At 32.7% G+C, this 18,989-nt stretch overlaps 1 protein-coding gene across 1 annotated transcript; it reads right to left on the bottom strand.

The window, feature by feature from the left end:
- Nucleotides 1-7,987: 7,987 nt before the first annotated feature.
- On the bottom strand, nt 7,988-18,324 carry LOC127701302 (uncharacterized). Its single transcript, XM_052205185.1, has 2 exons — nt 18,204-18,324; nt 7,988-10,376 (listed from the first exon to the last, which is right to left on the bottom strand). The coding sequence occupies exon 2, from the start codon at nt 10,360-10,362 to the stop codon at nt 8,842-8,844; it is 1,521 nt and encodes a 506-aa protein (XP_052061145.1). The 5' UTR covers nt 10,363-10,376; nt 18,204-18,324; the 3' UTR covers nt 7,988-8,841.
- Between the last annotated feature and the right edge of the window lie 665 nt (nt 18,325-18,989).

Raw genomic sequence — 18,989 nt, 5'->3', positions numbered from 1 at the left:
ATATTTACTAAGTATTGCGCAACAGCACAGTGTATTGCACAACAGCAAGAAATCTTTAATTGAATATAAATTCAATTCATATAACCAATTTCAAGTTATTTGACTACATTTATTCAGAAACCTATAATATGTCAAATATTTAATACAATCCAAATTCAGACCTGTATCAAGCTTGAATATTGTGTCCATTTTTGCCCCAACTGTTCAGGGTTGGACCTCTGCGGGCGTATCCAGCTGCGCTCAGCGAAGCAGTTTATTGTCTTTGAGAATGTTGTGTATGAATTCTGCTACAGATAGTATATAAACTATCTACCAGTAGCGTTGCACATTTGTACCCATTGGAATACCGACTGACTGCTGAAATTTCAATCCACCGAACTCAACAAATTTTATGTGGATAAAAAAAAATCGCATTTTAATTATATTATATTCCTTGTATTCATTATATGAACCAGTTTGGTTTTTCACAAAGCAATATGATGTGTACCTACGTTCAATGAGATGATATAGTCGATATGTCAATTGAGCATGGGGAATAGTAGTGTAAAAACGTTATTTAAGATAATAAAAAAAAACTGCTGAAAAGAGTCTACATATAATTTATAACAATTTTAGCTATTTGAATTATTCATAGATCTTGTCCTTCTGATTATGTTCAATAAAGTTTCTCTTGTCTAATATTGTTCTTAGATAAAACAAAAAGCTAGTAAAAATCGTCATTTAGGAGCATTTAATCCTATAAGGTGTCGGCTGACAATGTCGGGTAGTTGACTAATTTGTAAATCTGATCTAGCTGATTATTTTTCCGTTATGTAGTTTCTATCTATATTATTTTTTTAAAAACTTTGAAAAAATTGTCATTTTAGGGCAATACTTACTGTAAGACATCATCTGACAATTTTGGTTAAATAAACCTTCAAAGATACCAGGCATATAATTCTATACGCCAGTCTACAAAAGACTAACAAAGTTGAAAGATCAAATCAAGAACGAAGTTTGAAGAGCAATGAGAACCCAAAATTTCGAAAGGTTTTGCCAAAAACATCTGAGGTAATATATTCACGGAGTAGAAAATCTTAAGTATTTCGAACAATTCAAAGTTTTGAAAACAGTTTATTTTTAAATATGACCATATCATTGATATTTCACGTCAACACAAAAGTGCTGACTACCGGGCTGGTAATTCCCTCGGAGATAACCTCAACCTGCCCTTGTAAAAATCAGGCATGTGTATTCTTAACATTTTTGCCTTGTCATATTTTCTTTATCTATAAAGTTTTCAAAATAATACAAAACACTTGCATTTTTACCATTTACTTTTTAAGCCTTATGGCCGTGAAAGTTGGCCGACAGGATCATGAGACACTAAAAGCTTTTTAGATACGCCAATGATGATTGTGGTCAAGTTTGGTTTTTTATGTACAGTAGTTTCAGAGAAGAAGATTTTAAATAGAAGTGAATGGGCGACTATAAACGCCACATGATATCAAAAAGCTTGCACTGGTCTTTCGGCAAGGTGAGCTAAAACAACGACTGTCCCAGATATTCTCTCGAATGACATTATTTCTAGTTATCTATGCCAAGAGGAATGGGAGTAATAATATTAATAATAATAATGATAATAATACATTCAGTATCACATACAAACTTCCATATTTTTGTCGAGCCTGCGACAGCGAGACATAGCGATCCTAGATTCCGTCGTCGGCGTCAACATTTAGGTTCAGTCAGTGGTTCAAGTTTTTTAGACTTTGTCAAACCTTCATGGAATTTTATGAAATTTGGACAGAAGCTTGTAAATGACCAAAATACAGTATCCAGAGCAAAATTTTTAAAATATTTATTTTCATTTTTCCGTATTTTACTGATAAATGGACTTAGTTATTTTTACAGCTCACAAGTAGATACAGTCTAGGGTTAAATAAAGGCAACAGTAGTATACCGTTGTTCAAAAGTCATAAATCGATTGAGAGAAAGCAAATCAGGGTTACAAACTAAAACCGAGTGAAACACATCAACTATAAGAGGAAAACAAAGCAACAACATGAACACTGGAGTGCAACAAAAACAAACGCCAACATACATAGAAACGAACTATTTGATAACAACTGCCATATTCCTGACTTGATACAGGACATTTTAAGTAAAAATGGTGGGTTGAACCTGGTTTAATGGCTAGCCAAACCTCCCGCTTTATGACAATATAAAAAATATCGCTAAAATGACAACACTACGTGACAGAAATACAGCACAAACGCACGTAAGAACTTTCATCACAGAGAAACGCACAAAGAAGTAATATGACAGTCGACAGAACATGCAAACCACAGAACAACAACGAACATATTCCATCAACCACAGACACCACAGGATATCACAGTGACGCGCTTACGTAACTAACATGCAATCTCATGCATTAACCAAAATGTTAAAGTTTGTTTCACATTGATTTCAAAAGCAGACAATTTTGACTTTACAACATAAACAGATATTTCGTAAATTAACAAGATTGCAATTTTCTAGAGAATATTCATTTTGAGACGTTAATTAAAATTAAACATGTTTTTGTTCAATTCTGTATCACATAATTGAATGATTTTTTTTATCTGATAGACGATATTTAAGACTTCTTATAAAATTTTGGATTTCTTTAAGAATGTCCTTATGTCCTCATATATAGGTATCTATAATTTGATCATATGTGATGGAATACATGTACACCAAAGTATTGTTAAAATCTTAAAGTACCTTTTATGAACGTATGCTAAATCTTAGATCACAATCTCTGCAATTTGCAACAACATTAAGACCTTTGATTTGTCTACGCTTTACACTACTATTCCCTTTACTCAATTGAAAGATCGCCTTCACCATCTCATTAAACATAGATTTTTCTATGAAAATGGGAATCGTAGATATAAATTTCTTGTTTTGGGTTATAATAATTCTTATTTTGTGAAGAACCACACTGATTCTATCAGAAAATACACTGAAGATGATATGAAAATACTGGATTTTTGATCGACAATATATTTGTGGAGTTTGGAGGATTGATATTTCAACAGACAGTCGGTTTTCCAATGGGTACTAATTGTGCACCTCTACTGATCGATTTGGTTTTGTACTCGTATGAAGCAGAATTCATTCAGAACCTTCTTAAAGACAGAAAGAAAAAGCACCTTGCGAAATTCTTTCATTCTACTCTCAGATATATTGATGATGTCCTATCACTGAATAATCCATATTTCAGTCAGTACTTGCATCTCATGTATCCCAGTGAACTTGAAGTTAAGGATACTACTGATACTAGAAGGACTGTTTCATACCTTGATTTTTTCCTCAATATTGACACAGATGGACGACTTCACTCTAAAATCAATGACACACGGGAGGATTTCAGCTTCCCAATTATCAATTTCCCGTTTCTCAGCAGTAACATACCCTCTGCCCCGTCATATGTTGTTTACATATCTCAATTTATACGTTATGCTTGTTCATGTTCACACTATACGGACTTCATATACAGGAGTGTGCTCCTTCCGCAGAAACTGCTCCAACAGAGTTATGAGGAGGAAAGATTAAAAATGACACTCCGTAAAGTTTTTGGACACCATCACGAATTGGTTGGTCTATACGATGTGTCCGTGTCTAAACTAACTAACGACATTTTTATCACGTCTTAGATTGTGGTTTACCATCTACGTCGTCTGGTCTGCTTATTACCGAACTTGACCTATTTCCAAATATGACTGTTTTGCCGAGTGTGAATTCGCAATGCTATTAGACGTGTCTCGGTATTTATATATCCAACATTCATGTATTTAGTTACGATGTTTAGTCCAGTTAGATATTTTGTTATGTCTTATATTCGCTGTTTGAGATGACGTGGTTCGGTATTTATATCACGCTTTCGGGCATTTTGTTGTTACTTTCTTATACATATGGGTCCAGTGGGTCATTTTGTGCTGAGTTGTTGTTTGAATTCTGTATTTTCGGTACATTTCACGTATGTCTTATTTGTCAGTATAGTCGAGTTACTCGTGGTTCATCTACAGGGTTTTTGTTTTATGTTGTTTGTTTTCATGTGTGTTTTCTGTTTGGTTTTACAAGATCTTGCCTTATATTACAGTTATTTTATTTTCATTTTCTATATGTATGTAAAAGTTAAGATAATTAATCAGCTACTTCATTTTTATGATTTTAAGTTTAAAGAAACTATATGCACAGGATTTTTTTATTTATACACAATAGAAAAACAAAGGATATGGGGTATCCATCCATAACACAAAATCAGTACATGCACAGCAAAAAAAAACACACAATAAGCAAAGGAACAGCGCTTTTATTGCTGTTCTTCATCTCAAAGTCACAGTGAGGCCTTCAACACGAAGCAAAAAAAAACTCACCTCACTGCAAGTTTGAGACGGCCCCTAGCACCAGCTTGCACTACTGGAACAATGCCCCGTAGATTGGCCGTGAAAATGTCCGTAAAAATGCTGGTGATTTTTTCAGTGTTTGTCACGGTTAATTTACGGTGGGCCGTGAAACTTATCCGTGACAATGCCGTGGAATGACTGTCGTGAAAAGGCTTTGAAAAGTTTGTGAAAAGGCCGTGAAGAGGTGCCACAAAAAAACTTGGGTGAAAAGACCGTAGAAACCCTGTGAAAAAAAATGTACACCGTGAAAAAGTCGTGATAATGCATTATGTGCCCATTGTGAAAAGACCGTGAAATGTAGATATAGTACAGTATATGCCTTTATTTGTCGTGAAAAGGCCGTGAAAAGGTGCCAACTGAAAACTTGGGTAAAGAGACCGTAGAAACCCTGTAAAAAACAAAAATGTACACCGTGAAAAAGTCGTGATAAATCATGTGCCCATTGTGAAAAGACCGTGAAATGTACATGTACTACTGTGATAAACAGCCATTCACTGATTGTGAAAACTCCTGTAAAATATTAAATGTATTTTTCAGGCCATAATTTAACAAAAAATTTAAATGCTGTTTCAATCAAGTGAAGTGAAATGCCTGAAAACCTAGTGTAAACATCTACAGACAACTTATTTAAGTACAATGCAAGTGAGACTATGAAAAACCATATTAAAATGCTGTATTATTTTTTAGTTATAATTGTGACAAAGAATAAAAATATTAATTTTAATAGAACTGTAGTAATTATGTAAAGAAAACATAAAAGCACACAAATGTCAATGTGATTAAGTAGCTAAAGTCAGCTGTAACATGTATTGTAGAAATTTTGTACATCTCTTGGGTCTGATTTTACCACTTCAGCAATATTTGTCTAATATAATCCTTCACTTCACTGCCCTTTTGAATAACTATTCCAGAAAAACATTTATAGAAGTTCCTGTTAATTCCCAGGAAATACTTTTAACTGAAAAGCTCTTCTTTCCAACTGGATTCCTGAACTATTTATATAAAGACTGCTATATCCTTTTGCTCTTCATTCCTAGAATAAATAAAGAAACATTACATATATTATACATGTATATAAAAAACTATTTATATATTCAAATTAATTTTTGGCATTTATGTACATACATGTACTTAAAACAGCTACAATATTATTCCATGCAATACAGGACTTCACGGTTAATGACCCCATATTGAATAGGGGGCAGATTTTCATACTGGAGGTAAAAATGGTATGAAAAATACTAAAAAACATCATTGAAACAGAACAGCCACTTGGAAACATGCATAGGTTTTCCCATATTTTCATACCATTTTCCAGAAAATCTGCCCCTATCCAATATGGCATCATTAGTTAACGAAGTTCTGTATTGTCAACTTATATTATTTTTTTTAGATTTTTTTAAAGACTAAAGACACTTTTAAGACAGACTATTAAATTTAAATGTTTCTTTGAAGTAATAATATGTATGGCTAAAGCCAAACTTGTCTAGACTGAGTGGCCGTAATGAATCACAGCTATTTATTTTACAAGGGGCCAGGGGCGTAGCAACTTTTACTGCAGGCACATTCGCCATACCAATTATTTTTTAAACACCTCATTGCCATACCAATTATTCTTATGATATGGCACAAACCCTTCTAGAAAGGTCATTTTGCCGTACAAATATTAAATACTTTCCCTGCTACGCATCTGATTAATCCCTTTTGAACTCTGTGTCGCGACGGCCAAGTCAGAAAATACTTAAATAGCTCCCGACACATTCAAAGGGGGTTACGCCTCTGATTGTGAGAGTGAACTCCATTTCAGAGATACTTATTGCTATTATAATCGTTTCCAATTATCTATGTCTATGTCTACGTAGTATACTGTACATAAATGTCATTTTTTTTATGTGGCCAGTGTGGGGAAAAAGGACCCCCCTTTTTTTCCCAAATACATAAACAAAACAAACCGTAATCGAATTTAACGGATCCGGTAAGTCTTAGAAATGATTAAAGGAATCAAGTGCAACAGACTCAAATATAAGTGAATATATCACATGCATGTTTGCGCGGTTTCTGCAAATTCAGTGAAAATCCGTTCAATGGAAATGCTCACAAACGTCATCAACATTTTGCTGATATGATGCATAAAAGAATAAAATATTAATAACTTAACTTACCTCAAACCTGCTGTCACTCGTCTTGCATCTATAAAGTAAATATTTATCGACCTTCGGCGTCTTTCAAATTCCCAACCTTGCGGAAATGTTACAATTACTCTAAAAGAAACACGAATCCGGATACGGTCTGATATTCCGGGAAGTTCTCGTTTTTACATGTTTCGGCTCCAATTAAAATTAATGTTTACATTGTTTATAATAATGTACAGACGAGAAGCAAAATACTTTTTCTTTAAATACAAAATATTTATTGGCACAAAGTCATTAATTATAACAATGAATGGTTCCATTTAAAAGTCAGTCCTGTACAGTAGTATTGCATATAATAATATTTAAACAGACATATATTTATAATGAAAAGTTTATAGGATATTTAGAAAAATGTGAGTGGAAATAGTTAGACCATATTACAATAATCACATGGGATGTTTTAAATCTGAATTCGGATAAGAAAAAATTGACATGAAAAAATATCACGGCCTTTTCACTGGTTTCAACAACCAGTGAAAAGGCCGTGATATTTTTTATTAAGCATGAAAGGACAAATTATCACGGCCTTTTCACGGGATATTGAAATTTCACGGTCTTTTTCTAACATCAAATATTTTTCACGGCCTTTAGAAATATGATATTTCACAGACATTTCACGGCCTTTTCATGGGCTGTTGTTACAGTAGTGATGAGAGGAATTCTTTGCAAATATAAATTTGGATAGACTTTGTAAGATGTAACACCACCTAATCGGGCCCGGTCAAAAAAAGAACATACTGTAAAGTAATACACATTTAAAACAAAAAAGTTCCTACGCACAGGTGTTAATCTAAAACTATGTAGCATATATTTAAGTAATTAAGGTATCAGATGAATGGTGAAGGACTGGTGATCCTTGTAGAACACATAATTTACTGATAATTTTGAATAATACAAAAATGTATGAATGAATTATAAAATTGAGGGCATATATTGCCAGTTTCTCAGATATAAAGTGCCTGGTTTGGTGTATCCAAAATTCCGGTAACCAGTGCAATACGGTCTGATGTATGAACACAGGTATACCGATCCCGCTTTTTTTATTTAGAAGTTATTTTTAGAAATTTACCTGTGATAATATAAACGTCACAAAAAAATACGTCACTTTTTGTGACGTTGATCCATTCATGTGACGCGCAGTTTATATTTCGTTTATGGTGTCCTGGTGTGCTGTCGTAAATTCATGGGAGGTGTCCGTTGTTATTCTGCTGTTTACATGTTGTAATGTATTATTATATTATTTATTAATGTATTTCTCTGTGCTGAGTGTTCTTGCGGTTGTTTGTACTGTATTCCTGTCATGAAGTGTTGTCATTTTAGCGGCATTTTTAACATTGCCATATAAGCCAGAGGTTTGGCTAGCCATTAAACCAGGTTCAACCCACCATTTTTTTTCTTTAAATGTCCTGTACCAAGTCAGGAATATGGCAGTTGTTATCATACAATCTGTTTCTATGTATTTGGCGTTTGCTTTTGTTGTAGTTCAGTGTTTCTGTTGTTCCGTTGTTTTCCTCTTATAGTTGATGTGTTTCCCTCGGTTTTAGTTTGATACCCGGATTTGTTTTTGCTTAATCGAATTATGACTATTGAACAGCGGTATACAACTGTTGCCTTTATTTACTGTGAATTTGGTAAAGATTGTAGGACTTTTAGCAAAAGTCTCCGCTGTGAAATAAATTCATATGAAATTGACTGTACTTTTTTTTTTATTCAAACAAGTTTGATTATATTAGTGTATTTCATTATAATGAAAAACAAAATATTTCTTTTTTGCGTCTTCTTTAGTAATCATCCAGTACAATCCAAGATCCTCTTAGTACATATCTAGATATCCTAATTTCTACTAGTAGATATTGGAATTCAGATGATTCTGGATTCTACTGAATTCCAATTTGTACTGTTACATATACAACAGTAAAAAAAAGAGGCGTGAAAAACCTAGTTTCGTAAATTTTAAGACAGGTTGTCGTTGAACTGAAATGCATTTTTGTTTACAGCAGTGTGTAGCTTAAATAAATATGTACAAACGCTTTTTAGCTAATTCATTATTTAGAATTTTGGGAAGTGTTGATTTCAAAACTAATCTAGTGGCTTAAAATATTGTTTTTGTAAAAAAAAATATCGTAATTCTTTCTGAACTATACTGACAGTAAAAGGGTAACGAATTTGGTTTAAAGCTTTCTTCTCTCTTTGTTCTTCTAACTCGTAATCATTTATTGAAGACGAAATAGGTGGGCCAATCCATTTTTCTTATAACATAATAGTAGTTTCTTGTGTTGCTTGTCATAGAAAAGTCCACGTGGATGTCGTATCGCATCAGTCTTGTCAACAAGTACCTTCTGATGCTTACCATCATATGAAATCATTATAACGACCCCGGTATCCGGTCCTGCTACGAAAATATTTCCATCATTATCTACGGCTATCGGAGCTGAATTTTGTTTTGCTTTGAGTCTTTCGTCACTTATCATCCATATTTGTTTTCCTGATGTATCACAACAGTACAGTTTATTGTTGTGATCAGCTGTGTAGTATATCCTGTTTTTATATACAGCAATGTTCCCCATTCCCGCTAAATCCACTTGTATTTTACGTACCACTTCTTTGTCAATGCTTACTTCCTTTATTCCAACATTATGATCTACAAAATAGAGCTTTCCTTCATCATAGCAGATACCACGACTATAATTTTCAATATACTTCCTCAATTTTGACTCGGATTGTTTGGTTTTTATGTTTATTATGCTTATCAGTCTTGACGAATAAGACACAGCAACCTCATCCATACCAACAGCTGTTATATAAAATGGCTTTTCAATTAGCGGTACATCCTTTAAATATGCTCCGTTCTCATGATGTATAACAAGTCGCTTATTACTACTGTCAATAAATACTGCATGTTTATTAGGTAATATAACGCAGCCGTATAATTCCATCAGGTGTTTTGATGGGTGTATATTAAAAGTGTGTTCACATTTTAATACATTTTTGGTAATATCTTGAGCCATCGGCAGCTCTATCTGTGCTTCCTGTGTTGAGGAAGCAGAGTATGATCTTAATTTTGACATAAGTTTGATCTCTCCCAATGTATATTCCATCAAAGAAAAGAGTGGATTAACTTGGAAACCGATTTTATATTTTATATTATTACTTTCTTCCAAAAAGGAATTTTTTTCTCTGAATGCATTTTCTTCAGCCAGTTTCATTTCAATAAAAATTTGTGTATCTGTACCAGATTGCTTAATGGTGGAAACTTTTTTCTGTAATTTACAAATTCTCGATTCCTGTTGTAATAAGTCTTGTTCTGTCTGTTTCACTTTTGCATTACGGGTTTTCAATTCACACAGAAGACTTTCTTGTTGTTGATAAATACGTACCAAAACATTCTGTACTTCCTTTTGAATTGTTTCTTCACCTTCTTGTAAGCTTAATAAATTATTTTTCTGGATTTGTAGACCTTCTTTTATATTTTGCAAAAGATCTGATATGTCCTGTTCAAGTTTGGCCATTGCTGTTGATGTTTTTACTTTTTGTGCTGCAACTGTAATTTCAATGATTTGGCCTTTACATTTTGCATGATCCAAACGATTACACACCATGCACAGTAATCTATCATGACATCGACAAAAGAAGACTATTTCCTTCTGGTGTATCTTGCACAACAATTCGTCAGATTCAGTCGATGGGTTGTTTAAAAAAGTGAATTCGCTGTGATTTCCCTTTTTCTCTGCCATTGAAAAATTTTTATCTGAAAAAAAACCCAAATCAATACATACAGATAAATGCAGAACAAAATTTGTTTAAAGCAACATCACACGGTACACGAACGCGTGAGAAGTTGAAAGGACTTCACGACTTCTTTACACATACATACAAGTATCTAAATACATGTAGTCAATGTAATTCAATCCGTAATTTGGAAAACAAGACCATAGTCGAAAAAAAACGCAGATTAAAACAAATTGATCAAATAAAAAGAACTATTAAAATTCAAGATCTAGTGACACGTACCAGAATACTAAGTTGAAAAGTAAGACACATTTGTTCCACGGTTTTTTTATGATAAATTCAACTAATCAATCTTAAACGAAGACTATTACAAACGAAAAGCGTTTTGGAGTTTGCCATTGCCTCAGAGGTTTGAACATCGTAAACTCTCGTTGCCTATATTGATAATATCAGACTCACATATCTTATAATGATTAACAAACTAGCTAAGGGTTGCAACTATAACATTGATGACTTCAAATTTGCTAATAACAACTGGATTTGTCAACAGCGCCTGTCTATCTAGAAAAAAACTGACAGAAAATACAGATTATGGTGTATTGACAGGAAAACAGACACTTCATGTACATGTGCTTTTGGAATGATTTCATTATGTAAATAATATGTAAAATGAATGTTGGGAAGTGGTTACGAGAATAAAATGCAGAAATAAGAATTGGTCAAATATTAGAGTTAAGAGTTTCAAGCATCGACACCTAAAACACATAGTAATACAATTTAAAAGAAGGAAATCGATTCGTCCTCATGTGATCTGGACATTTAATTCCATGTTCAAAAACTCTTGAAAATTACTTTATAGTCAAAATATTGGAACGCTGCTCAATGTATATGAGAGGTTTGCACGAAAAGAGGCAATAGTTTTTGTCATGAAGTTGCAGCCTTAAAAAGGTAAAACAGTCACTTCAAATGTGAAGATCAAACACGAAACAGACCATGTTATAGGTTGCACTTTGTAAATACAGCTGTTTCTCAAACCACGCCTCTTTTGGGGAGATATAGAATATTCATAGATAATTAATTTTGTTTACATACTGGTTCCCAGTTATGATCTCTATGTTTCATCTCATAGAGACATAACTTGGGAATGTTACCAGTAAATATACATATGCATATTGTTTATGTTGAAATATGTGGTAATCCTACAGTTAAGGTAGGGGTAGTTAAGAAATTTAGTGTTAGTTTAAACTCTTAGAAGTTCGGGGCATATAAACGTTGAAAATATGCCGCACAGCCCTATATTTTGACCTTTAAAAAAATAGTAGTGCATATGAACTTTCCATTCTAGGATATGATTTTTTTCAAAACTTCATAGTATGAGTGGTACAGTTTTAGCCGTAAAAGGAGTTCCTATGGGAAATTGCATTGTCAATATTTACAGAAATGCAACCTATATGTGGCATAATTCTAAAACAAACAAAAGACGAAGACAAGTTATTTTTTATTATATTTTATTAGATTTATATAGCTACAATGTATAACTACAAAAAGTAATAAGATACAAAATAGGGAATCAAAATCATAGATCAAAGGAGGATAGATGACCCAATGTGAGTAGGAAAAAGACAATAAGCCAAAGTATACAAAACACTACACAGATTTTGCAAGAGAAACTCCAAATAAATGTGATGACCTAATGTGATTCAGAAGGGTAATCAGTTCTTGTTTCACCTGTAATATCACGGCAAGTATAAATTCTGTGATATATCAAATTTTGCAATAAGTGATGAACGAGGATAGCAATACGTGAAAGTTGCTTCTAGAATGCAATTATGTCATGTTTTATCAGTCAGGAAGCTGTGTTCAATGGTCATTAACTTTAACCTATACATATGAGTAACATATGAAACAGGCTCTTTACGGTCTGGACTATAAGCAATTTTACCTACTCACTTGTTATAAGTCATAGGTTAAGGTACAATGATATTTTATACATCATCGTTTTAGCAAAGGTTGATATCAATGCAAAGAGATTATATGCTTTATATATGTCCTTAAATGAATTTGCCTCATACTAATATAGACTCAAAATGCACAATGTGTTTTAGCAAAACGGAAAAATGAGAGTACTATGTTTAAGACGGTCGGAGATTGTCTCTAAGTTGGCAATATGGAAGACCGGTCAACGTTCTAAAGTCGTATTGGGATTTCTCATACCAAAATGACAATAATATATCCATGGGTTACAATCTTTTCTTTTTTTCTGGTTATTTTCATATTGTTCGGACTTGAATGAAAGCTTTTCGTTGAATTATTTTTTCCCATATAAAATACTTTTTATTTTCAATGTTTTTAAATTTCTAATTTCATTTTACATTTTTCAATTCTATGAATTACCCTCCATCAGAAATTTTCAGGCCAATAAATTGGAAAAGCTAAAGATTTATAAATCCAATGACAGCTATGCAGTAAAAAATGTTATGAAAAAAAAGAAAAATATCATTGACGCAACAAATGTTTAGTTCCCTATGCATTCATCCACTTTTGTTTTATTTAAATTTTCTTAAATATTTTCATCATAAAAAGCTCTTTGAATAGGAATACATCATCACTGATGCAGTAAATATTTTAATTGATAGTCACATATGAACAGTTATGATTGTTTTTAAATTTTTTTCTATTTTTGGTATATTGACAAAGAACAAATATTGTAATTTTTCCCGAATGTGACCTACCGAATTAGACTTATCACAGGGTTTGTACTAATTGACCAACAGGACGGGTGCCACATGTGGAACAGGATCTGCTTACCCTTCCGGAACACCTGAGATCACTCCCAGTTTTAAGTGGGGTTCGTTTTTCTCAGTCTTTAGTTTTCTATGTTGTGTTTTGTGTACTGTTGTTTGTTTGTCATTTTCTTTTTTTAGTCATGGCATTGTCAGTTTATTTTCGACTTATGAGTTTGAATGTCCCTTTGGCATCCTTCGCCTCTCTTTTGCATACAGGGTTCTATGAAGGAAATCATCTCCTATGTCTGATGTCGATATCTAAGTAAGATTTGTAACCTTATAATCTTTATCTTACCCATTTAAAGGTGTAATTTTCATGTAAAAGATCTAAGAATTCAATAAAATTTTGGGGAAAAATATAATAACAAAACTGAATACTAGTACTGTGGCTCATATATTATGACTGATAAATTGAAGCTCAAACACGAAGCAGACCTTATTATATCTATGACATACTTTAAAAACAATTAAAATAATAAAACATGTAAACAGATTTATAACTATAGAGAGTAAGAAGATACAAAATAGGCAATCAAAATCGTAGGTCAAAAGAGGATAGATGACCCAATGTGAGTAGGAAAAAGACGAAAAGCCAAAGTCTTCATAACACTGCACAAATTTTACAAGAGGAACCCCACATAAATGTGATGTACTCGGGTGATTCAGAAGGGTAAGCAGTTCCTGTTTTTCCCCTGTTATTTCATGATAAGTAAAAGTTCGGTGATAAATCGAATTTGTAATAAGTGATGAACAAGGATAGGAGGACGTGAACGTGGATATTATTAGAAACATTTTGTCAAGTTTTATTAGGAATAAAATTGAGAATGGAAATGGGGAATATGTCAAAGAGACAACAACTCGACCAAAGAACAGACAACAGCCGAAGGCCATCAAAGGGTCTTGTTTTCAATCGTAATTATCTTTTATAGAATAATACATGGCAAAATCCGTATCGCATGCTGTATCACCACGAGGAACCAATATCAGTCCCGATATATAGGTCCCGAGGGCTGATATTGGTCGAGTGGTGATACAGCATGCGATACGGATTTTTTCATGTATTATTCTGTTTATCATATATTTAAATACGGGGTATGCGATACGGGTTTAGCTATGCGATACGGGGTATGCGATACAGGGTAGGTGATACAGACTGGAAAAAAGAACTTTTATTAGATATACAAAATTGCTGTATTTTGTACTAAACATATGATAAATATAGATTATAACATGGCATTTTTCATATCAGACCCCGTATCAGCCCTAGGTCATGATATCAGCCCGAGAGCCGACAGGCTCGAGGGATGATTTTGACCATGGGCTGATAAGGGGTCTGATATGAAAAATGACATGTTATGTTCTTTTTATCATATACTTCAGCAGAAGCCATACAGACAAGAAGAACTTTTTTAAAACTTTATAAAATTCATTTATTGTATAATTATTTGTTTTGCATTGTTTAATAATATATTTTCCTGTTTTCTAATATTCGTTCTTTTATTCTACTTGGTTATTTTTTTCACTAAAATGTACCACTGAGGTTTATTTTCCGCAATTTGCAGAATGACGTCGAAATACTTTGCGATAACGTTAAAGAAAGGCATGCGATAATTACAGGAAGCAGTTGATATAAACCGGAAGCAGTTGATATATACCGGAAGCAGTTGATAACGAAAGTCATATCACACGGCTAAGACAATTCCTCAAATTTAATGAATAAATATATGTACAAATAAATTTTATCAAGGGGTACAATTATACTATTATTTTCTACAAGTATATGATAAATATATTTATCATATACTTGGAGTAAATAACTTTTAATTTTTACAGTATGATAATAGCATTAAATTTACTTGAATTCCATATCTTCCGAAATGGTGTTTAGCGGGATGATATGAAAAATTTATCAACTGCTTCCGGCTATTATCGCATGCCTTTCCGTAACGTTATCGCATGGCATTCCGGCGTTATTCGGCAAATTCCGGAAAATACATCTCAATGGTACGTTTTAGTGAAAAACATAACAAAGTAGAGTACAAAACAAATACTAAGATACAGGAAAATATATTATGTAATGATACAATAAATGCATTTTTCAAAGTTTCCAGCATAATTTAGCTTTACAAATGTTGACTTTTCCAAACAGTGTTCATTTTGTTTTGTTGATTTTTTTTTATCGTGAATATAAAAATATATTATACTGTTGTTTTTCTCCCCTGTTGAGGCATATGATAGAAAGATTTCATATCGGATGTATTACATTTGGCGTCCGTCGTCCGTAAACTTTTCACTTTTTGAACTTCTACTTGAGAACCACTTAAAAGGATCAATATATTAAACTGGGTTTTTTTTCTCCATTGTTGAAGCATATGAAAAAAAAGATCGTAAAATGTCATTTTTCATATCAGATGTATTATCACCACTCTGTATGTAGCGTATATAGTGGTCAATTCCTGAACGATTGTATGAATGACTGCGTGGTTTTTTTTTGTTTTTGTTTTTTGTTTTTTTTTGGGGGGGGGGGCTATTTACTAATTACACTATAACGTTATACAGTCAGGACATGTAATGACTATTTACCACGACTGTTTTAAATTAAACAGGTTATACCCTTTACGTTTTACTTTAAAAATGAAAAGCTACTTCTGACAAACAAATCGACTTCTACATCGGCATATGAACATGAAATATATAGAAAATATAGATTATGTAGTGACCTATCAAATGAGCAAGTCTTCAATACTGTTAGCATTAAGAAACTACTTCCATTGATCCTACAAAAAAAGATACCAACAATAACAACTTGTTAGGTTTAAATGTGTTTTATGAATTAATTTCAATCTTAATCATCACTTTCTTCGTCTGTTGAAACCTTTACGATTTTTTCTCAGTACCGTTTTGTTTTTTATAAAGGGACGTAACACCACTACTAACCGTGTATGAAATAAGCCCCGCCTCCCTACTACCTTATAAGGAATATAAAGGGACGTAACACCGCTACTAACCGTGTATGAGATAAGCCCCGCCTCCCTACTAGCCTAATATGAAATATACACGGTCTCCACGAGGGCGCTTTTAACCAATCACATTCCTAGAAATGTATAGGAGGTAAGATAATAATACAGACTCTAAATGAACAATGTGTTTAAGACGGTCGGAGATTGTCTCTAGGTTGGCAAAATGGCAGACCGGTCAATATTCTAAAGTCATATTGTGATTTCTGATACCAAAATGGCAACGATATATCTATTGGTTACCGTCACATCTTCTTTTGTTTTTTTCTGTTTATTTTCATATTGTCCGGACTTGATTACAAGCTATTCGTTGAATTAGTTGTTTTTCCTGAATACTTTTTATTTGCAATGTTTCAAAATTTCTAATTTTAGTTAATTTGTACGATTTACCCTCCACCAGGAATTTTCAGACCTATAATTTGGAAGAGATGTATAAATCAAATGACAGCTATTAAGAAAAGAACAATTTATATCATTGATGCAACGAATGTTTAGTTTTCTATGCATCATTCAATATTTCTTTTGAATTAGAGTATCTCAAATATTTTCACCATAAAAAAAGTCTATTTATAGGAATACATCATCACTGATGCATTCAATTTTTAAAGATTTAAAGTCATCTATGAATAGTTAGGATTTTTGTTTAAATACTTCCTTATTTTAGTATTATTAGAGCAAATATTGTTATCGGCATATTATATATTAATTGGTTTGTCAAATGTCGAAATAGAATAAAACGTATTACCTCATAGTCATCATCTTACCAATTTGCATAGAATTAAATTTAATTTTGGTGAAAAATACAAATACAAATCTGAATATTTAGACTCACATGTTATCTATAAAAATAAGAAGATTTGGTATTATTACCAATGAGACAACTCTCCGCCAGAAACCTAATGACGAAGAAGTTAACCTTCAACAATGAGCATATGACTGATTAATCCTCTGCAAACCATCACCATTTTATATATTTCGCCATGAACTAAACAGTAACAAATGTTTACACATGTCGATAAAAATTCAAGAAATCTTTTACTGTTTAGTTCATTTTTGGTAATCTCCTTTTGGCGTGCCTCGGTACTTATGCATCCCGCCATTGTGTTGTTGTTCTGTGGTCATTTTTTGTTTTCTTGTCACTCATTTTGCTTATGTGCTTTGTCTTTATGCCATTTTGTTTTTCTTTGTCGACATAATTGTTTGTTTTTATAGTGATTAAGATTATAACACAATGTTTGACTGCTGTACCCCTCTTTTTGATATTTTTACCTATTATGTCTGTTTGTTTTGTTCACACATTGTTGTCAATATAATGGAATTTTATGCGACTGTCATACAAGTGAGAGGTTAAGTTAGCTACAAAACCAGCTTTAATCCACCATTTTCTACATTAGGAAATGCATGTACCAAGTCAGGAGTATGACAGTTGTTTTCCATTCGGTTAATGTGTTTGAGTTTTGATAAGGGACTTTCCGATTTGAATTTTCCTTGGAATTCGGTATTTTTGTTATTTTACTTTTTGCTGAATCTTGAGAATAAGACAAGATTTATTCACACATTGTGAACGTCGTATATTTTGCTTGTTTGGTTGTCAGCCTAATAAAAACAAATAAATTTTGCTTCTTAGCCTTTTTTATTTCATATTTTTTTTATGGATTACACAATTTTTCATTTTTTATTTAGGTTTCAGATTTTAAAGAAACTTATCTAAATGTGAATATGTACACGTACATGATATATCCATGAAGCCGCGAGCCCGAATGAGTATCTAATTTCCACCCAGATATTATGGTTAATACAAAATGAATTTAAGAGGGGAATTTTTAAGCAATCTGATTAATATAACGGTAAAGCATGGTAAATGCGGGAAATTCCAAGTACATTAATGACATCTAAGTGTAAAACTCTTCAAATATATCAGGCTTATAATTTAGTACGCCAGACGGGCGTTTCGTCTACATAAGACTCATCAGTCGCACTTGTATTAAAACAATTGGAAGGCCGAATCAAATAAATTATGTTAAAAATCAAATTTACACTTACATCAAACTGTCAGAACAACGTTGATTATAATGTTCAGGTCCAGTTACACTTTTTAAAAGAGATAACGCAACGAATTTCCAATATTCACTTCCTCGTTATGAATCTATGCACCAATTTGAAGTATGATACGATTCATATAACAAATATTTAAAAAAAATCATGAAAAGGGTATTATTTAAACTATATAAATATCATTCAAACATACTTCTAGTTACGTGTTATTCAAACCGATTTAAAAGGATCAGCTGAGTACGTTTGCCTAATAGTATTTTTCATTTCATAAACCCGACGATTGTCCTGTTATTAGTAGGAATTCATTATATTCAAACGTTTGTTTATTAATATAATATCTTTATTGTCATAAAAGTGGATATTTGCCCGTCCAAAATGGATGCGCTGCTTCGTTGCTTCTGGGGCCGACTGACGGCCTTGGATCTATATAAATCTGGCCTCAATTTGTTCATTTTTTCATTTATCTCTTCATTTATGTAAGTTTCATATACCTGCCACCCTTTGGACGTCAGAGTAATCTCGGACTAATCATTAATATATAGATGATGTTGTATTGTCCATCGAATAAGTTTCATGGATATATTAGTTCGAGACAAAAATTTGGTTAGACAAATAGGTGGAAATTCAGTATGTTTTGCAAAATCTGTAAAGAAATAATTCAAAATTTGGATTGATATGGAAATTTCTGACACGTGTTCGTTTCGACGATTGTTTACAAATGTCACGTGCACGCCGCCATCTTTTGTGTGCATACAAATTCTTTATCATCATACA

This window comes from Mytilus californianus, unplaced genomic scaffold (genome assembly GCF_021869535.1).
Source record: "Mytilus californianus isolate M0D057914Y unplaced genomic scaffold, xbMytCali1.0.p SCAF_5, whole genome shotgun sequence".
Taxonomy (NCBI): Eukaryota; Metazoa; Mollusca; class Bivalvia; order Mytilida; family Mytilidae; genus Mytilus; species Mytilus californianus.
This window is presented reverse-complemented; position numbering and strand designations above follow the sequence as displayed.

Coding starts and splice junctions, on each gene's coding strand:
- LOC127701302 (XM_052205185.1), bottom strand. CDS start 10,362: ATGGCAGAGAAAAAGGGAAATCACAGCGAATTCACTTTTTTAAACAAC.